This window comes from Diachasma alloeum, unplaced genomic scaffold (genome assembly GCF_001412515.2).
Source record: "Diachasma alloeum isolate Michigan unplaced genomic scaffold, Dall2.0 Dall_scaffold_00183, whole genome shotgun sequence".
Lineage (NCBI taxonomy): Eukaryota > Metazoa > Arthropoda > Insecta > Hymenoptera > Braconidae > Diachasma > Diachasma alloeum.
In genome coordinates this window covers 3,210,793-3,231,375 of record NW_021680349.1, presented here as the reverse complement: position 1 = coordinate 3,231,375, position 20,583 = coordinate 3,210,793, and the positions used below count along the sequence as shown (strand labels likewise).

Here is a 20,583-nt window from a genome sequence, read left to right as displayed (position 1 = left end):
AGCTCTATCCTTCTCTGACTCACTCTGGCCACCATCAACACAGTTCACAGAGAATTTTACAACCTCAACCTTCATATTCCTTCTTTTAACCTCTAAAACAATTAACGTTTCCTAATTCCTCGATATTCACAACTGTTAATCCACTCTTTTCAAGATGTACGCAATTTCTCTAGCCTTCACTCCAAAATACCCGAGTAATTCCATTGTTTACACTGACTCCCGACGTTCGTCATTGTCTAGCACCCGTAAAACCACACACTGGCGTCCCCACCACCGCGATCTGCCGCTGCTCGGAAAATCGCGCGGGAATGACTGGAGGGGGCGTGTTGTTTTCCGGTTGAAGGCCAGCTGGCACGGATGTGGCCTCCAGTCGTCATCGCGACAGACGACGAGGCACTTCACACCGCAAAAAAACAGGGATTATAGATTCTGTAATTTTTTAACTGGGAAATTATTGAGAATGAGTCTAGACGAGTACTACGAGGTCGCCCTTGACCTCGTCAAGCAAGCCGGAGCGGTGAGTGTTTTTTAAGCAATTCCTGTGACAATCGTCGGTGCCAAAAATCGAGATGATCATTACGCAATTACGATCGGGTTCTCGGAGTTTCGCGGGGTTTAGGGGCTGTTGCGAACTACGCGCACGTGAACTATCGATTTATGACATTTCTGTCTCCTGTGTAGAGAGATAACGGAACTGGGTCATTCGATGACCGCGAAAATTTAGCTGAATTAAATGAAGGGCATTCAAATTTGACACTGTTCAGTAAATACTTTTATTTACTCTGACATTATGCGGAGGAGATAATGGAAGTGACTAGCTTTCGTGATAGAGTCAATAGTTCTCTAAATTATTCTGATTCCAAAGAGCAACGACCAAGTTGTTTTCAAAATAAAATGAATCGTGCGATTGTAAATTTGTTTTTTCATGAATATCTCTCAATGTAAATAGAGATATCGGAAAAATTTCTACTGGATAATTTCCAAGCCTAATAATCACTCAAAATTTTATATCATTCTATGCAATTCTCATTACATTCCTGATCTTTTAGAATCCATCTTCATTTTTTCTGTCTAAATTATGAAAATTCATAGAGGAAGAGGCAGCAAAATGAAGGATTCCAACTTCTCTTCAATGTTCAACTCGGAAACAAATTTATCAGTTGAGCTCAGAGCGATTTTTCCCTCATCACACAAGGGGAAAACAAATCATCTCATTTTATTAATAGTTCAATGAGGCATTAACATTTCCAAAAACCTCGAAAGTCTATTTTACCCCATTACATTCATTTGCTATTTTCGTAAATAATTACTCCTGAATTGCCATTGTAGTTCTTCTATAAATTTCCAAAAAATTCCGTTGCTGATGAATAATAATCTCCAAATTCTCCTATTCACGCTGACATTATACAAGAGATAATAGTGATGATAATGGGTATTTTCGGTCTTCAGATTATTCGAGAGAGAATTGACAGACCAAAAGATGTATCACTGAAGTCCTGTGATGTTGATCTCGTCACTGAATCCGACAAAGAGGTTGAGAAGCTGTTCATAGGGGGAATCTCCTCGCGATACCCTGATCACAGGTATTGAAATTAAAAACTCGACAAGTCAGGGAATGAAGAATCAAAACGTCAGAAGCCTTTACCCATCCCTCATGCGTAATTAATAAATCCTAATTAATTTAACTCGACAGATTCATTGGCGAAGAGACGACAGCTTCTGGCTCCAAGGCCCAATTAACAGATGCTCCAACGTGGGTCATTGATCCAATTGACGGTACTATGAATTTTGTCCATGGGCTTCCACACACTTGTATATCAGTCGCACTACTCGTTGACAAAGTTACGGAGATGGGATTTGTCTATAATCCAGTTATCGAGCAACTCTTCACTGCTAGAAGGGGACGGGGGGCTTTTTTGAATGGAAAGCCAATTAAAGTGTCTGGGGAGAAAGGTGAAATTCAACAGAAAATCAGTACTTCAGCATTCTCAAACGATTTTTAATTCAAAAAAATATTCTTTCAGAATTGAAAAAGGCTCTTCTCATGGCGGAAATGGGGACCAGTAGAAATGCAGATAAAATGAAGGCGGTTATGGAAAATTTGCAGATTCTAGTGCCAAAAGTTCACGGGTAAAGACCATTAAATTATACATTTCAATGAAAATTTAAACTTCAATTCAAGATTCTCATCAATTTTGTATTTATCCACATTCTCCCCTGAAATAACTCATTACCAAGATAACTCACCACTCAGGAAGACGTGAAAAAACAACACTTCTTGTTTTTATTTTCACTCCACTCCAAAATGACTAATTTTTCCAGAATTAGAACTCTTGGCTCAGCAGCTCTGAACATGTGCATGGTAGCAATGGGAGGTGCCGACGCGAATTTCGAATTCGGTGTTCATGTTTGGGACTTTGGAGCTGGGGATTTAATCGTTCGCGAGGCTGGTGGAGTTGTAATCGACCCTGCAGGTGGACCCCTCGATCTCATGAGCGGTAGAGTCCTCTGCGCCTCTTCCATGGAACTCGCCAAAGATATAGCAAAGTTACTCGTTCAGTATTACCCCGAGAGAGATTAAAACTCCGCAACTGACTCGAATAACCAAATTCATGTCAAGATTACCCGGAGATTTGTTGATAGCTCCTGGGAAATTCTCCCAATTGTTGTGAATCGAAGCATTTATCATTTACCTCTCAAAATATTCAAAGCACGAAGAGACTTATTTTCGTCTGATGTACTTAAAGAACTGGACACAATACTTTCTATTCAATAAACATTGGTAGCAATGAAAATTTTCTCATTAAGTGATCAATCAAACTGTTTATTCCTTAACTATAAAATAATCCAGAAACAATTGTCAGGTACACGCTTACGTAATCGAAGTAATTCCTCTTCTCATTTGAGATTATATTATTCCATCTGAAAACTCAAAATTCCGTGAGTTAAATCACGCCCCACTGCGAGGTGAATTCTGCAAGTCACAATTTACATAAGTGCATCATTTGTGATCAGATATTTCCACTCATGCTCTTTCTCTCACTCTCACTCTCCCTCTCTTTTCCCTCAACAATTTCAAGTCTCCCTTATCATACGTGACTTACAGACAACACCTGACAGATTCTCTAAACAAAAAAAAAAGTGAATGCTCATAATTAGTCCATATATACCATACCTGCTGACGAGACATACTTACTCACTCCCTGAAAAAACACAAGTTCCTTCAAACCTACGCAATAGTCTTGACGAGGGAGAGCCGACGAGCAAAAGCCCTAGGATTCTCCATAGCTCCCACGTGGCTGTCACTTGACACTCCTCAAATCCTGAACGCCTTGCCTCCCCTCCTCACAGGGAGGGCTACAAGTGAAAACATTACCAAACAGCCAATTAGATAATAAACTCAGTGAATTCACCATTCATGTGCAATTCTTATATCTCTAAAAAAAAAGTTGATCAAAAAACGAATCACTCTAATGTTCGACAATTCAATCAAACGATTATCATTCTCGTTAAACCCCAATCGGCATTTTCATGATCCCCATTCGTTATCAATTATCCACTCGATCAATAATTCCCATCAACACTCGACCACATGAATAAATAAAATTCGGATAATTCGGATATACTAGAATATCCCATAAGGCAGTTCCCCATGAATACCTTGCAGCGGGAAACAGCGCTATTATTTGGCCCTTGCTACAGTCCGCCTGCACATAACGTTGATTCGTTATAGTAGATGACATCTGAAACATAAGCAGCCACGTACAATCTTGCCTTCGATAATCAGCACAATTATCATACCGGGAACTACATGAATGCAAATAGTTGTTTACATTTATTTCATAAATTAGTTTTCATGTATTTTTTGTATCTTTTCTTACACGTTGTTATCAGTGCGACGGGAACTCTCTTTACCTCCTCCAATTTTTTTTTTCGATTATCAATCATTCAAGCGTTTTATTTCAACTACAAGCCTAATTACTATACAATTTTTCGTTCCTTCCTCTCCAAATGTTAGTACACTAATTTCTTTATCGATTTTCCATTTAACTGTCTATTGTGGTTTGTCGTCCGCATGCCATGTGGTTTTTAGGTGATAAAATGAGTCATGTAGCGTTTTATACTCTTTCTCTCTTCCTCTTCTTACGATTGTGTAAACGCGTGTGTATTCAGTGTGATAATTATTTTTTTTTCCTTTTTGTTTTCTTATGAACGTAGTAATCATCAACAATTCTCGAACACTTAAACTCTTTCTCTCAAAATGATAGTTGAAGGGAGAAATCATAAGGATCAGCTGGAGCATGAAGCAGTCCCATAAATTATAAGAAAACAAAAATCCATTGAACAATTAATATAATTAATGTGAAAAATCGCGATCTCTGGTAGTGATGGAAAGAAAACATTTTCCTTTTATGGGTATATATATCTCATATATATTGTAGTAGTTATATCCATGATTATGCTCAATTGATTTATTTTCATCCCAAATTAATTGATTAACTAGAATACGGGAAATTCCGAGAGCAGGAGAAAACGGAATTCAATTCAATTTGCAATTCAATTTATAACTAAAATAATTATTTAAAATATTGATGAATCCTCGAGGTAGATTCGAGTAAATTAATCATATTTTTTTGTTTCCAAAAGAATAAGTGACTTCTCTTGCGTGAAATATTCAATTCAATTCAATTTTAAAATAGAAAATTCAACATTAAAAATGTTTCGAAATTCAACATTAAAGAATTACGTTATTAATCCCACTGAGATAACTCTCCGTGCACGATAGCTTCCTCGGGCACTAGGGGTTACCTAGATTTTTTCTTGTATAAATGGATGGGCCAGTGCATGGTTGACTGTTATTCTCTTTCCAGCGTCCAGCATTAACGTGCGCTCCAGTAGATCCTTCAGTTGACCAACTTTTCGATTCTGCTCAGCCGGCAGTGAATTGCCTCCCAGTTCTGCGCCGAGATCACGACTCGCTGGCAGTGTCGACATCACCACCACTTTTTCCTTCAATTCAACAGGAAGAAAACAAATTCATTAAAGCGGAGTTTGTCGTTCAAACGAATGAACAAGTTGACTTACCACTAAAAATTCTGTCGACTTGATGGTTTTCAGATTTTTATTAATATTTAAAAGCATAACTTACCCGCTCTGTCACCTTATCGACTTCGTGATAAAGGAAATTGCAGTTTGAATCGAAATGCTGCTCCTTGAATGTTCCCTTTCTTATCAATTTGTTGGGCATTTTTCCTTTGAGATCCATGAAAAATTTCAACATTTGATTGTTTGTCTTGCCTGAGAACATGATTTTTCCGGTGTAGAGCTCGTAGATGGTGCAGCCCACTGACCACATGTCAATTCCAAAATCATAAGGGATACCAAGAACTAGAACAATTTAAATATTATCATTTGTTCCAATAAAATTGATAATCCTACAACGACCGAAACAAAACCAAGACAATTTCAAAAATGAAAAGAAACATGTTATAAGGACGAAAATGATTACGAAGCAATCCATTTATTTACTGTATGATATGATGAGGAGAAAATTAATGAATACTTACTAATCTCTGGAGCACGGTAGAACCTGGAGACAAGGTATGGTGTGACCTCGTTCTCGTGTGCATGAGAGGCTGATCCAAAATCACAAAGCTTCAGTACGAGCTTTGTCTCGCTGACTAGAATATTATCGGGTTTAATATCACCATGAAGAATATTAGCACGTTTCAGCAGTTTCAATGCCAAAAACAGTTGTTGAGTGTACGAACGTACGGCTTTCACGTGCAGTCCAACGTCCTTTCCATATTTTTTAAGAACCTTTAAATGAATTGATGTGAATAAAAAGACGATTTCATCATCATCACGTAATAATTGAAAAAATTAAACGTCTGGGGTTAACTTACCTCTCTCAAATTCATCGCCAGTGGTTCGAACACCATACACAAGTGATTCTTATGGAAAAAGTGTCTAAATAGACGCAAGCAATGGAAACGATCCTCTGGGTCAGCGTCGTTGAGTTTCCTGAGGACTTCCAATTCCTTCAGTCCCGTCCTGTGCCTGTAAATCAAGAAAATAAATCAATCTTAATCAGTGTTTTTGTTACTAACTAACAATTGGGGTGTTACATGATTCTTCTGACTGAAAAACATTGAATCATTTTTTTTCCTTTGAATAATCACGAAAAATCAAAGCATCACAGCCACTGAAAAAACCTATTGATTTCCCACTATTAATAAAAATGAAATAAATACCAATAAAAAAATGTCATGCAGTACCCCAACCGACGATTAATATTATTAACCTTAAGCATCCACTTACATGATTTCGTTGTTTCTAATAATTTTCACAGCAACATCCATGTTCCCCCTGGCAGTGTCCCTAGCCCTGACAACATTACTAAACACCCCCTGTCCAGTGTACCCATAAACCACATACCGCGAGTCAAGTGTCTCCCCAACTCTGACCCTATAATAGCCCTCAGCATCGTCCCAGTTATCAGTTAAGCTCGGGTTGTCCGGTCCCCCAGGTCTCTTTCCCTCTACCGTGGGGCTATTAAAGTCCGCGATATTATCAGCTTCAGCAAACATATCCCACTCATTGGCCTTCTTAGAGTTGGTCTTTTCCTCCTTCCCACTGTTCTTCTCCTCACCCTCTTTCTCCTCCACCTTCTTATTCTCTTTATTCTCCGGAGCATCATCGAACCTGGACTTTCGTCTCTTCACAGCCTGCGGTGATTTCTCCCTGGGCAACGGAGGTGTGTGACTCTCAGAGGTCGATTCGTTGTTATTCGTCACCACTTCGACAGACTTGGGAGATGAGTTTGATTGGACGGTGACAGGAGACGTGGCAGTGATGCTCATGTCAGCAGAGAGATTCGAGTCCTCAGGTGGTCCCCCCAGTCTCTTCAGTAACTCCTCCCTCTGCTTTCTCCTTCGCTCGATGATTGCCTCCTCGTCCTCCTCCTCCTCGATGTCAATGTCCTTGATCTCCTCCTCACTGGAGCTCTCTGATTTATCGATTTTGAGGCCCTCTGACAGCGAATCCTTGTATTTATCACTCCTCTCGCGTTTTCCGTTCTTCTCTCTGTCCCTGTCGTCCCTCCCATGTCGGTTATCCCGTCGACCTCGAGATGTCGATCGAGATCGAGATCTCCGCCATCTGTCGTTCCTGTCACGATCGCCCCTGTGACGTGGTGAACGCGATCTTCGAGCACTTCTGGATCTCTCACGTGGTCTCTCGTGATTTCTACTGTCTCTTCGATCTCTGCTGCTCTCTCTGTCTCTGTTCGACATGTGACGATCACGAGAGGCATGTCCATCCCTCCCGTCAATTTTGTCTCGACTACTGTGACGATCACGAGAGCTCCTGTCCCTACTCCGTCGGTCTCTCTCTTTGCTGAATCTTCGGTCACTCCTTGTCTCCCTGGATCTCGAGGAGTGATCAGCCTCTCGCTTTTTTGGAGAATCTCTTCTCGAGTCCTTTCGTTTCTCTTCGTCAGTTTTCTTACGAAGCTCGTCCTTTCTGGCTTCTTCTTTTGGCTTCTCCCTGTCAAGCTGCTTTCGACTGGATTTCTCAGGCTTTCGATCGTCCTTCTTGGGGTCCTCCTTCGCACGGCTCTTCTCCTCGCGTTTTTTCTCGGATTTTTTGTCCTTGGGATCCTCTTTCAACTTTTTGCTGTCGCGTGTCATGTCGATGACAACTCGACGCTCGGTTTTAATCAGCTTCTTGCGCTCTCGACTCCCAGATCTACTCCTGTAGCGTTTCTTCCGGGGGGATATGTCGTCCGCACTGTCGTCTTCGACAACTATTACGTCTGGGGTTTCGGGTTTTAGGGAGTCCTCGGGCTCTGGCTCCTTGTCGGTTTTGTCTGACTCGTCTGACAGGTACTGCACTAGGCAGGCTTGCAGGCGCTCTTTCTGCTTCATCAGTTCCTCCAGGTCGATGTCGTCCTCGATTATCGTACAGTCGACCTCGTCAGAGTCCAGGTCGACGAGTTTCTCGTCCTCGCTCTCGGTTGAGGGAATCTCCATTACGTGATCTAGCTTGCCATTCACTGGGGGCACGTCTTTTGGGACGGGACGAATTTTCTCTTCGGTCGTTCCATTCTCTGGCTCGCGCTCTTTTCGAGGCTTCTTGTGTTTTTTATGCTTTTTTCTGGGGATAGAAAATTGGAGAGGTTTATGTTGGAGGGTTCGAGCGCAGCTCTTTTATTATTGTGCAAAAACTACTCGACAAAGATTTATGACGTAATGGGAAAAGAGTTCTAGAGAGGGACTAATTTACGATCCGTTGTGCTCTGCACTGGAGAGCGGTTTAACCCTAAAGACATTCTGAAATTTGAAGGACTGTGTCCGCTTGAGTCGTAAAACTTAATTATTTTTGCTTTTCGTTTTCCCAGGGAATTTTCACTTGGCTATTGTTTTTAGTCGAAGGACAGCGGTCCTCTAGTACAAACGTGCCTTCCTCGTGCGAGTGAAGAGATTTTAATAAAGTATCTCATTGTTTTGCCACATTTATTTATTCCTCGCATCCATATTCCATCAGTTTATTCATGCGGGGAAGTGGTATGCAATTTAGGTGTGTAAATTCATAGATAAGAAAAGAAACATGAAAGTACGAATTTGATGTTAGAAAAATACTTTAGGGAATTTTTGGAGGACTTTTCTGAAGACAAAATGATCCCCGAAGAAATTCCCGCCTCCCCCAGACCCAGGGAAATGCCTCAAAAAATTAACCTCGAACTTGAGTTCATTCATCTCTTTTTTACTCCACTACTAATTTCATTGGTTGCAAAAAATTAGATATGTATCTATTTATAAAACTTTTAAAATATATTTCTAGGTCAAATATTCTCCCGAAATTATGGGATATTTACCTCTCCTCTCTATCCCTATCCCCAATTTTATCCTTTTTATGCTTATGATGTTTGTGTTTCCTCTTTTTCTTTTTCCTCTGCTCTGCCACGTCAGAATCATCCTCGAAGCTGTGCACATCGCGCTTTGCGTCAAGATACTCCAAATCGGAGGAACTAGAACCAATTGGGATTAATTAGAGGTTATTCCGGAGTGGAATCCCACCAACGCGATGATGAAGTATTGATTTTCAAGAGTTGGACTCGATATTCTAGTGATCATCATTCATGGAAATTCAAGGGAGTTATTCCAAAGGGGTAAATACACATATTTCTCCATAATGTGCGAGACAATTTGGCTGTGCATTTTGGAGTTGCCATAGTATTTATAAACATGACAAATGCTGACGATTACGAACGTTAACGATCGTTTTCTCCACAAAAATCAGTCAGTTTGAATGAAGATACTTCAGAAAATTCACTTACCCCATTTTCAGATGCAATAAATTAACTATCGAGTTATTATAAATTATCAGTGGTCACACAAGCAAGACAGACGTTCACGTACTCGGCGGGTCATCAATTCGTCGCCATCTTGTTACATTTCGTAGCGAACGTAATTGCACCGCTCACTTCAGAGTACAATTAGCATTGTGTGAAGTCAGGGGAGAAACCTCTTGTTTCGTGAGCGAGGTTAGGCACGTGTTGAACGCATGGTTGGTATTGCTCTGCAACAGAACTGTAAATACCAGAAAAAGAATGACAGTTTGTCTCGTTAATTACACAATTTGTTATTTCTCATGGTTTTTCATGAATTTATAAACTACAGAACCATTTCGTTTAATGAAATATGCTTCAATAAGTTGATTTGTTTACTGTGTTTACGTGAATACTTTGGAGTAAATCCCAAGAATATTCAGTGAAAATGAAGAATAAACCTGTTCGTCATAAAGAAACAAACACCTTCAAGTTTAAAAAATTCTCTGAGCGGATATCAGAGATCGACGTTGATGTATTCCATCGAGTAGCCCACAGGAACGAAGAGTTTTCCGATGATGAAGAATCACTGGAGACTAATTTTCATAAGACACTGCAGAAATGGAATGTGTTGAACCTCACAGAGGGGTACAAGAGCTTCAGGAAGGAAGTGCAACATGTTGTGACCCTTCCTCAGCTCTTAAAACACAAGCAGGAGGTTCTGGACTCGTTAACAAAATACTTGAGGATGAAGAACGCGACGTTTGTGCAGCCAATTCTCGAGTAAGAGATCGTAAATGGATGTTGGAAAAATTCAAGAGAAAAACTGACACATTCGTTAGAAAATTCTGTTTGTTTCAACTTCTATAAAAATTATTGAGATCGGATTTTCCAGATCTTTTTTCTTGATTTCGGTATAAAAAATTTAAAGGAAATAATTCTCCCAGAAAATTAGCATCCATTGCTTTTTCTCTAATTAAAATCCGTAAAAAAATCTTTATCGAAATCTACAAAAAACGCATATAATTTCCAGTAGAATACCAATTCAATAGAATTTTCTAGCGAAAGGGCTATTTTTTCTACCAAATTTTTCATAAATTAATTTTTTATAGATTTGTCTCACGAATTAATCGTTCTCATTTCATCAGGTTGGTCGTGGCAGCAGCAAAGGACCTCCAGAAGGATTTCTACGAGCATTTCCCCCACTTCCTCTCTCTGATCATCGATCTCCTCTCCACGAAGGACCCAGAGATCCTCGAATACTCCTTCACAACCCTGGCCTATCTATTCAAATTCCTATGGAGATATTTGATAAAGAACATCGACAGGGCCTTCGAGCTCCTCCTGCCTCTCCTAGTGGACACGAAACCTGAGTATGTTAATAATTTCGCAGCTGAGAGCTTTGCATTCGTCGCCAGAAAAGTCAGAGATCGAGAGGCCTTCCTGAAACTCGTGTTTGAAGCCCTGGAGAAGACTCCAGATGGCACAGTAGGCTGTGGAAAACTCTTGTTCGAAGTTGTCTCTGGAATTTCTGGACAATTTCACTCCTGCGCTGAACAGATGCTGACTTTGTACCTCAATGCATTAATCGATGACTCAATGGATGAGAAATTGGTCTTCGATGTCCTCCAGCAAGTCTTCACCTGCATCACAAACTCAATAATCCCTAAAAATAGTCAAATCCTGTGGACTGTCATCTTCAAATTTCTGGATGAACACTCAACAGCTCAGGAAAATAAGAACAAGAAGATGATGACTTTGGTCCTGAGGCTTTCTCGTCTGATTGTCGACCACAGAGGGGGCAGAATGCTCATCAATCCAGTGGAAATGAAGTCAAAAATCGTCAAAATAATTCCGGTCTACGACGATGAAGTTCTCAAAGAAGCTGTCGACCTGTCCATCGACATTCTCCTGGCAAATAACTTGAAATTAACTCAAGAAGTTTCCAGTGAATTTGTTTCCAAGCTTTTATCCATCAAGAACAGGGAGATTCTGAGTTACATTGTGGAGAAATTGGTCGACCATTCTTCCTTTGAGACCTTGATTCTGCCAATGGCCCTGCAGCGGAGTGTCCTAAAGGAGGAATTTGGAAACAACGAGTTGGACTTGTTCTCCAAAATAGTCAACGGGAGGGCACCCCCCAGTCTCGGTGGGATCAACTCCAAGTCCTGGAGGAAGATGAATCTGGACCTCAGAGGATTCCCAGCTACAACTATTGACTATCTTCATGATAAATTAGAAAATTGGGAAGAGGAAAATGTTGTCTCCGAAGAATCATTACGAGTTGTTGTCGTTCTGCCTCACGTCAGTCCCGTCAACAATCTCTTGCTAGAGAAATTAAAAAAGAATTTAATCACAATGCATACAAAATTGATCGGAGACGACTACAACGATGCTTCAACAACTGAAATTGAGAAGAGAAGTTTCGCATTTCTATTGACACTAGAATCGACAATCCATCTATTGGAAATTGAAGATTTCCAGAAGTTCATTAACGACTCGAAAATGGATATATTAGAGCTGATTAAAAAATACTCAAACGTCTCCAGTATTTTAAATACTGCAGATATATTCTTAACCTTCATCAAAAATTCTGAAGAGAGAAACCTCTACATAAATGAGAAGATCTTCGACGAGATTAACGAACACTTGGGGAGGCAACTGGGTTCTCCCTATGGCAAAATTCGATTAACAGTGTCCCACATCTACTCCCTATTCTCCGAAGTCGAGGAGTTGTTCATCGAGAAGAACGACGAGAGTCTGAACGCCCTGAGCCTCCTGTTCGCCGCTGAGAGTGTCGAAACAACAGTCTACAATTACCGAGATCGTCTGATCCACCTGCAGGCCCTCACATTCACCTCCAGAGCACTGACAAACCTCAAGCCAAAATACCACGACTTCCCAGTGAGATTTCTAATAGGAAACCTGTACATCAATTTCTCTCTCCTGTGGGATCCAACAGCAAAGGCAATAGCAACGTTCGCCAGTGAGAAATGCCCCCAGTTCTGGCCGATATTCCTGGAAGAATTGAGGACCCAAAGCCTCCCCCCAACCCCTGACCTCACTAAAAACCTCTTCAACAGTGAAGTCCTCAAGACTTTAACCCAGAAATTGTCTTCAACTGACAAACCCGACCACCAGAACTACAAAATCCTCTTATGGAAATGCATGAGTGAATTTCCAGAATACGTTGAAGTTAAAAATCGAGACGTGACAGTCCTCTTCATCGAGTTTGTTGAGAACAAGATATTTAAATCCAATTCAGAGACAGCAAGATCCTACAACATCTTAAAACGCGATAGCTCCCAAGAAGCAACACTAATCGACGAGAATGATTCGGAAGACGAGGAGAAACCCACGAAGGAGGGGCCCCCCAGGCTCGATTCCCCGAAAAAATCAGGATTAAAAAAGCTGGGAAGGAGCTCAGACTTCAAGCTCCTGCTCTCCCAGCTGAGCCTCTTTTCCAAGGCCCACAACCCGAGGATGATGTACAGAGAGTCTGAAATGTACCAGATTTACCTGGACCTGCTCACCTCGAAGAGCGTGGAGCTCCAGAAGGCAGTCCTGGACTGTCTCTCCTCGTACAAACACAAGTCCCTGATGCCTTACAAGGACCACCTTTACGGTTTGATCGAGGAGAAGAATCTCCGGAATGAACTGGCTCGATTCAAGGTAGAACACGAGGAGGAGACCACTGGGATGATCCAGGAGGACCACCGTGAGTCCCTGATGCCGATCCTGATGAGACTGATTTACGCAAAAATGATATCAAAAGGCACTGGGAGGGCTGCTGGGGCAGCTGGAGGTCTGGTTCGTCGTAAGATCATCCTGAGGTTTTTGATGGGAGTGAAAGAGACCGAGATGATGCTCTTCACGAAGATGGCGTTCAAGCCCTTCGAGAAGTACCAGATCACTCTCTCCCCGGAGGCCAATCTAAAAGATCTAAAAACACTAACAACAGATGTCATAAAAAATCTAGACTTATCAGACGTGATCCCCCCTAAGCGTCTCAGATCAGCGGTTAACCTGCTCTCCATCATCATCGAGGAGTTTGGAGCGAAAATGTCGAGAAATCTGTTGCCAAGGCTGCTGGCCCTCCTCCTCTGCATCATGGCCCATATCAAGGGGATCCTGGAGCAGCACGAGAGCGTCCTCTCAGGGTTCATCCCCATGATCAAAGACCTGAAGAACACTTGCATTGGAATCGTCGCGAGATTCTTCGGACACTTTGAGGACTACAACTGGTCCGAGACCGAGCTGGACGTTTTGTTCGACGTTGCTGTCTTCCCCTGGATCGAGAAACTCCCTGTGGAGGGTGTTCACAGTCCCACATCTCTGCTGAAGCTCCTGTCCTCCTGGTGTCAGAACCCCAGGTACTTCTGTCTCCTCGTGAAGCACGAGGAAGGGAACAGCGGCTTGTCTCCCCTTCCCTTCGTCATCAAGCTCCTGCTGGGCAATAAAACCCATCCATCAGTGGTTAATACCATCCTGGACATGTTGGAGAAGCTCCTGACCCTTCAGGACTACGGAGTGACTCCTGAGGATCAGATGGAAGTCGACGACGTGAAGATTCCCTTGAACCCAAGGAATCTGCTGGAGGTTAATGCCGAAGCACTTTTGCCTGGAGTCCACATTAACTACGGATCCTCGATCCTCCTTCCCCACGTCCCGGACGTCTTGTCCTACATCAAGAGAAAATTCCAAAAGTCGAAGTACGGAGTCAACAGAACAGAGACGAGCATCCTCGCGAGGATTTCCGAGCTCAACCTCGACCCGGAGACGTCGAATTCACTGGTTTCCTTGTCCTTGCCCATCCTGGTGAAGCGAGCGATGAAGGGAGAGGCTGAGGAGGCGATCCTCGAGCTTCTGACGACGATATCGAACCTGATGAGGAACGTGCAGGAGCCGCATGTCCACCTCAGAGCCATTCTCCCGCTTTTCTCTTGTGTGGGCTCGTCTGCTGCTAGGAAACTCCTTCTCCAGTTGTTCAAGACGATCGCCTCGAAGGACTGCGACTCCTCACCAGTTCCCAGGGACATCATGGTGAAGACTGCTGATCTTTTGGTGGAGTTGAACGCCGTGGATCAGCGGTGGATCGATCAGCCTGACTTCGAGAGGAGGCTGAACGCATTTTCAGAGATAAAATCAGCGATCACTTCGGGGGATGAGGAGCAGTCGAAGGTCCTGACGATTGAGTTTGGAGTTGCAGTTTTGTACTGCTGTTTCTATTTCCTCAAACGTGAGACTGATCTCTCCCTGAGGGACTCCGCAGGCCAGTGCTTGAACATTTTAGGACCAGAACTGGCGAAGCGGAATAAGGAGAATAAAGTGGACAGAATGTTCCTGATCGAAGAGACGATACTGAAGCTAGTTAGGACTGGAATCAGGAGCAAGAATGAAGCTGTTTGCCTGCGTTCGATATCCTTCCTCGGAGCTATGTCGATGGAGTGTCCAGACGTCCACCCAGTTCTCAGGGATTTGAATCTACTGACTGATAGAGTTGACCCTGAAGTTGATTTCTTCGAGAACCTCCAGCATCTCCAGCTTCACAGGAAGGCCAGAGCCTTTCTGAAATTCTGCACAATGTCGAAGTCTCTGGAGAAAGCTCCAAACTCGAAGACTCTGACCCAATTCATCTTTCCACTGGCCTCCTCGTACCTCTGCAACGCGTCATTTGCTAATAAAAACAGTTTAGTGGACTCTGCGATTGAGACTGTTGGGGCTGTGTGCAGACTCTTGCCCTGGCATCAATACGCAATTATTCTCAAGTATTATTTGGATAAATTGAGATCTTCCACGGAATTTCAGAGGCAGATTGTGAGGACTGTGATTACTATTCTAGACGCTTTTCATTATGATTTATCTAAATTGAAGAGTGTGGAAGATGTGACGAAACCTGAGGATAAATCTGAACAGGTTCAAGCAGAAAGTGCTGAGTCAGAAGAAGATAAAACTGAAGCTTCCACTCCCCAAATCGAAGAAGAACCTGACGAGGCATTGGACGAAGCCCTGAGCAAAGAAGAGGACTCCCCAGAAGATCAGAAAATCCCAGAGGACGAGGAACAGACAGAGGTAAAAAAATTCGTGGAGAAACAAATAGTTCTGTCCCCTTACGCAGCCAAAGGTCTCGTCTTCGACATAACTAACACTCTCCTCCCTCAACTGCACCGATCAATCCTCAGCAGAACCCAGCACGAGATGAGTCACAAAGTCAACAGGAAGCGAACAGGAGCTGAAAAAGAAGAGGAAGAGCTGATGCGAGTTCCAATAGCTCTGGCTCTAGTGAAACTCCTGCAGAAGCTCCCAGAGAGGATCCTAGACAAGAATCTCCCCGGAATCTTCATGAAACTCTGCACGTTCCTGAAGAGCAGATTGGAGTCTGTGAGACGATCGACTCGAGAGATCCTCCAGAAGATCATGATCACCCTGGGCCCAGACTACCTCCACCATTTACTCAGGGAAATGAATTCTCTTTTGACCCGAGGGTTCCAGATCCACGTGCTCGCTTACACCATCCACGCAGTCCTGCTATCTCTGAAGCCCCTCTTCAAGGAAAGCCACGTAAACGAGAACCTCCAGAGTATCCTACAAGTCTGCAAAGTAGACCTGTTCGGTATCAGTGCTGAGGAGAAAGAAATAGCTGCAGTGACCAAAAACACATCAGAGGCCAAATCGACCAAGAGTTTCGATATTTTCCACGTTCTCGGACAATTCATCACAGAGTCTTGTTTGATAGATCTCCTCCAGCCCCTCGTGGCAGTCCTCAACGACTCCAGATCCCACAAAACCGTTCGCAAAGTTGTGGAGTGCCTGAGGCACGTGGTTCTCGGTCTCGCAGACAATGTCTTCATCCAGCCTGACAAACTCCTCATATTCCTCTATGGAGTCGTCTCCAAGAGCATCCCAGCCCTGAGTGCGAGCAGACCGAGGTCCATCGAGGGAGAGAAACCAAACAATAAGACGCAGATATCAGACTGCTTCATAATCCCAGCAGAGCCCAAATCGAGGATGGGTTTGAAGGCTGCTGCCAAGACTTCAGGGGACACCAATGATCACATCCTCTTGGAGTTCGCCCTGAAACTCCTGCACGTTCTCCTGAAACGGGAGAAGGTCACTGGGGGCACCTTCAAGCACTTCTTGGACCCCTTCGTCCCAATTCTCTCGGACTGCCTGAGCTCCCAACAAGTGAAGATGAGTACGCTATCCCTCCAGTGCCTCAACTGGATCATAAAGATGGACCTGGACTCGGTTCGCTCTTCAATAACAGAAATCTGCGCTTCGATATTCAAAATTCTGCACAAGTACGGAGCTGCTGGATTGAGCAAAGGGGACAACTTTGACCTCGTCATGGCGGCGTTCAAGACGATGTCGGTTCTCGTGAGAGATGTCAAGCACTTCGACATGTCTGACGATCAGGTGAAGGCGCTGATCCTCTACGCCGAGCAGGACCTGCACAATTACGAGAGACAAGCAACTGCTTTTAATCTGCTTAAAGCAATCATCAATCGGAAATTGATAATCCCGGAGATGCACGAGGTCATGAAGAGGGTCGCTGCCCTGAGCGTGACGTCAGAGTCTGAAAATGTGAGACAACAGGCGAGAAATGTGTTCTATGCCTTCTTGATGGAGTACCCGCTGGGCAAAGACTTGGAGAAGCACTTGTCGTTCTATTTAAGTCAATTGAGTTATGAGGTGCAGATGGGTCGACTCAGCGCTCTGAATATGGTCCTCAGCATCGTCACAGGGTTCCCAGAGGCGATCCTCACCCAGCAGTCAGCCCTCATCTTCATCATGGTGGGGGCCAGATTGGCGAACGACGAAGACCCCGAGTGCAAGAAGCTCAGTGCCAAGTGCGTCAAGGAGATCGTCACCAGAGTTCCTCACAATCAGAGAGTTAAGCTCTTCGACATTGTCATCGCCTGGTTCAAGAACCCGAAGGTGTCTCTTCGGGGGCTGGCGGCCCAGCTCTGTGGGATTTTCGTGACTGTCGAGAGGGACTCGTTTGAGACGAGACTCGGGGAGGTCCTCCCTCTGGTTCTCAAGCAGTTCAGGCTGGACGATAACGAGGAGAATGAACCGGGAAAATTTGTCAAGAGGAAGAGGAGGAAAATCGTTGAGGAGGACGTCAAGGATCCCGAGAGGCTCAAGGATCACCACCTGTTTCAAGTTCTGCAGCTGACCCTGAAGATCTCGGCGAACTGCTCGGGCTTTTTGAAGAGTGAGAAGTACGTTGAGGAGGTTCTGTCACTCGGGGAGTACAGTCAGGCCAATCTGGGGCATCCTCACCTCTGGGTGAGACTCGCTGCCACTCAGCAGATTGGGTTCATCCTGGCTACTCTCGACGGCGATAAACTCTCGCACTATCTGCAGTTCAAAAGGTTTGAGGATGCAGGGGACAGTGTCAAGGGCTATGTGTACTCGTCGCCGGTGGAGACGCTTAGGAGTTTGAGTTTGGATTTAATCGCACAACTGCAGCCCGGAATGGAGTTTGAGGAGCTTGCGGATCAGGTGGTGAAGAATCTTGTGTTCATTGCGAGGGTCGTAAAGACGGCCAGCTGGGGGGCTGAGGGGAGTGGGAGGGAGGATGGCGTTTCACTACTGTGGCTCGTCAAGAGGGTTCGCAAGTGCGTGAATATGGAGGTGACACAGAATCCGAAGTCTACGTGTGTGGTAAGAGAATTTTCTTCGTCAGAATTTTTCGAGGGGCGGGAGCTCTTACTGAATTTCCGCGGTTTTTATTCCTAGCGACAATATATCAGGGCAAAGAAACAATATAAATTACAATCCATGTTTGGTAAACTCTCCTGCGTGGAAAAATAATTAAACAGAAAAGGAAATGAGAGATTTTCGAGAGAAACCTTCAGTTAACGTTGCAGTAAATCTTCAAATTATTACAAAAAAAAAAAAAATATCGCAGAGAAATATTATTCTATGTAAGGAAATTTATAAAACTCCCGCAACATTTGAGAATTTCTGTCAGAAAGCTATTACTGTAGAAAAATTATTTGCAAAATTGAAACTAGCGGAATATTCTTCGGCGAAAGACGCAATTTAGGAGATTTATAAGCGTGTAAGGATAGAGCAATCATGTAAAAATGTTTTTCAAGTGCGAACGAGCGTGTACTTTCCCTAATTTCAGCTTTATGAATTTTTATTTTGAACGTTTCCGCATTCCGCTACTGTTTTACTCTTCATGCTTCTGAATTTCTAGTCATGTATACCGTATTGGTTTCGATGAGATCAATGGACCTTTCCATTTGATCCGTTTAATGTCATACATTCACGTCTGATGATTCATCGATACTGATTCAATAAATCTCGGTCACTCTACTGATATTCAATGAATATTTAATTGACTTTCTATTAGAAATGGAGCTATCACCTTTTTTTTAATGCCCAAATATTCAGAAGCAGAATTTATTTGCCTGACATTAGTCATGATTTCGTCATTAACAATTCGTTAATAACTGGGTCGTAAATACGAAGAAATCATAACGAAAAGGAAAAATATCGAATGGAATCCTTGAAGATTTTTTTAAATAACAATCAATGGAATTGGAATGAATGAATGAAAATTACAACGAAATATTTATGAAGGAAAATCAAGGAATTCATTAGTGTGACCTTACGCTACTTATTTCAGCTTTATCAGGGTTTCGAAAGATATAATACAATGACAGTTATTTACGTCTTAATCAATTTCAGTAGTAGAACAAAAAATATTGAAAATTCGCTTGGGAAATGTCCTACTTTGACAATTTGATTTCTGCGAAACCAGAGCTCCCGTTCAAACTGCATTTGACCCTGGGCTAACACCCAAAAAAATCAAGTCTCATAAGAAAAGAAACCAACATTTCCGAAAGATTGAACAATTTCCTCTATTGCTTTACAAGAAACAAATGTTTCAACAATTTTTCTCTTTAAAATATAAATTGAATTGAAATTATCCAAATCTATAGTCTGCTCCGTACAAAACCGTAAAATGCACTGGGATATTTTTAATGAAAAGAATGATTTTCTCCTGAATCGCAGAGATCAGCCGCATTCAAATGGACAGCCGGAGTGGTAACAACAATTCCCATCGAACCATATTTAAAACCCATTCTTTTCCAACTAATGTCCCCACTGGTCCGCGAAATGATGACCACCGAGGAATCAAACGCTCCATTACGTCAATTATCGAAAGAAGTCGGTAGGATGATTAAAAAGAGAATAGACGATGATGAGTATGCGAAACTACTTGCGAGAGTTCAGCAGAAATTGGACGTCAAGCGGGCTGAGAGGAAAAAGACCCTGACCCAACAAGTGAGTAAAAAGTCCAGCAAAAACATCAGCAGCGAAGCGGTAAAACAGTTCAAGTCACTTTTGACTATTGGCCAGTTTTCAATTGATATCTCGGAATCTAAGGGAGACAGAAAAATTTTTGTCGTAACCTTTTTTGTAGCCCTCAATTCGCTCTAAAAAAAGTTCATTACGAAAATTTTGTCATCTTTATTTGATAATTTAAAGATGACAAAATTTTCGTAATGAACTTTTTTTGTCATCTTCATTATCAAAGTGGTTTTGGTCTTCTAGTTTTAGTTTTAAGATTCCGCTTCATTCTCTTTTTTTTAATTTCTCATCGGTAATCTTGCTCTTATTTTCTTCATTCTGATCTATTATCCAATTCAACTTATCCCAACAAAAGAAGAAACTCTCTCCATGAGTCTCGAGGGAACTGAATTTTATGATCGAAAATTCCTATTCAGAGTATTTTATTTTTCCGCTTTGTTGGAATTTAAAGAGAATGCCTCCTCAAAGATAACATTGAAGTGTTTACTCCGGGGCCCGTGGGCAGTCGAAGAAGCATCAATACGAGGGGAAATGCGACTGTAACGGGAGTCTACTGCACTGAAATCACCATAAAAAACGATGATTCTAACAATTACGACTTTAACAATTACCGTTTCATTTCCAGTACGTAATTGATCCGGAGTTGGCAGCGAAGAAGAAAATAGCTAAACAACTGAAGAAAAAGGAGGCGAAAAAGCGAAAAAGAACCGAAATACAGGGAAAGCGGAGACGAGATAAGCGGCCACGTAAGGAAAATAACGTGGAGATTATGTAATGTTGAGTTTACAAAAAATTATCTTGAATATGTAAATAAAAAAGTGTATGAAAATTTCATTAACAGTATTTAAATTTATCCCACTATGTTTTTCAATTCCAATGATTAAATCAGTGAGCCCTTGGGGTGGGTAATGGTGTTGAGG

General features: G+C 42.5%; 3 protein-coding genes across 5 annotated transcripts; 2 read left to right on the top strand and 1 right to left on the bottom strand.

Annotated features, from left to right (window-relative positions):
• Window positions 1–352: 352 nt before the first annotated feature.
• Window positions 353–2,807, top strand: LOC107047266 (inositol monophosphatase 1). The gene is made up of 5 exons (XM_015270023.2): window positions 353–517; window positions 1,450–1,583; window positions 1,694–1,953; window positions 2,025–2,130; window positions 2,323–2,807. The coding sequence occupies exons 1-5, from the start codon at window positions 461–463 to the stop codon at window positions 2,579–2,581; spliced, it is 816 nt and encodes a 271-aa protein (XP_015125509.1). The 5' UTR covers window positions 353–460; the 3' UTR covers window positions 2,582–2,807.
• LOC107047237 (serine/threonine-protein kinase PRP4 homolog) lies at window positions 2,804–9,474 on the bottom strand. 3 transcript variants are annotated; one of them, XR_001461633.1, is made up of 9 exons: window positions 9,341–9,474; window positions 8,879–9,031; window positions 6,322–8,157; window positions 5,907–6,060; window positions 5,568–5,820; window positions 5,150–5,388; window positions 4,748–5,010; window positions 3,661–3,743; window positions 2,804–3,357 (listed from the first exon to the last, which is right to left on the bottom strand). XR_001461633.1 is itself a non-coding variant. In XM_015269990.1 (7 exons), the coding sequence occupies exons 1-7, from the start codon at window positions 9,343–9,345 to the stop codon at window positions 4,810–4,812; spliced, it is 2,841 nt and encodes a 946-aa protein (XP_015125476.1). In that variant the 5' UTR covers window positions 9,346–9,474; the 3' UTR covers window positions 3,938–4,809. The 3 variants fall into 3 exon arrangements, 1 of the variants encoding a protein (XP_015125476.1); XR_001461634.1 differs by having other exon boundaries at window positions 4,810–5,010; XM_015269990.1 differs by lacking the exons at window positions 2,804–3,357; window positions 3,661–3,743 and having other exon boundaries at window positions 3,938–5,010.
• Window positions 9,475–9,737: 263 nt separating this feature from the next.
• LOC107047955 (small subunit processome component 20 homolog) lies at window positions 9,738–20,506 on the top strand. The gene is made up of 4 exons (XM_015270888.2): window positions 9,738–10,114; window positions 10,480–18,001; window positions 19,364–19,636; window positions 20,289–20,506. The coding sequence occupies exons 1-4, from the start codon at window positions 9,780–9,782 to the stop codon at window positions 20,436–20,438; spliced, it is 8,280 nt and encodes a 2,759-aa protein (XP_015126374.1). The 5' UTR covers window positions 9,738–9,779; the 3' UTR covers window positions 20,439–20,506.
• The last annotated feature ends 77 nt before the right edge of the window (window positions 20,507–20,583 follow it).

Excerpts from the sequence above, each read along its gene's own strand:
- LOC107047266 (XM_015270023.2), top strand. The coding sequence starts at position 461 with ATGAGTCTAGACGAGTACTACGAGGTCGCCCTTGACCTCGTCAAGCAA. Across the intron at positions 1,584-1,693 it reads TCGCGATACCCTGATCACAG|ATTCATTGGCGAAGAGACGA; the intron begins GTATTGAAATTA and ends TTAACTCGACAG. Across the intron at positions 1,954-2,024 it reads TAAAGTGTCTGGGGAGAAAG|AATTGAAAAAGGCTCTTCTC; the intron begins GTGAAATTCAAC and ends ATATTCTTTCAG.
- LOC107047237 (XM_015269990.1), bottom strand. Across the intron at positions 5,821-5,906 it reads TGGCGATGAATTTGAGAGAG|GTTCTTAAAAAATATGGAAA; the intron begins GTAAGTTAACCC and ends ATTCATTTAAAG. Across the intron at positions 5,011-5,149 it reads TCGATAAGGTGACAGAGCGG|GAAAAAGTGGTGGTGATGTC; the intron begins GTAAGTTATGCT and ends GTTGAATTGAAG.
- LOC107047955 (XM_015270888.2), top strand. The coding sequence starts at position 9,780 with ATGAAGAATAAACCTGTTCGTCATAAAGAAACAAACACCTTCAAGTTT. Across the intron at positions 18,002-19,363 it reads ATCCGAAGTCTACGTGTGTG|AGATCAGCCGCATTCAAATG; the intron begins GTAAGAGAATTT and ends CCTGAATCGCAG. Across the intron at positions 19,637-20,288 it reads AAAAGACCCTGACCCAACAA|TACGTAATTGATCCGGAGTT; the intron begins GTGAGTAAAAAG and ends TTTCATTTCCAG.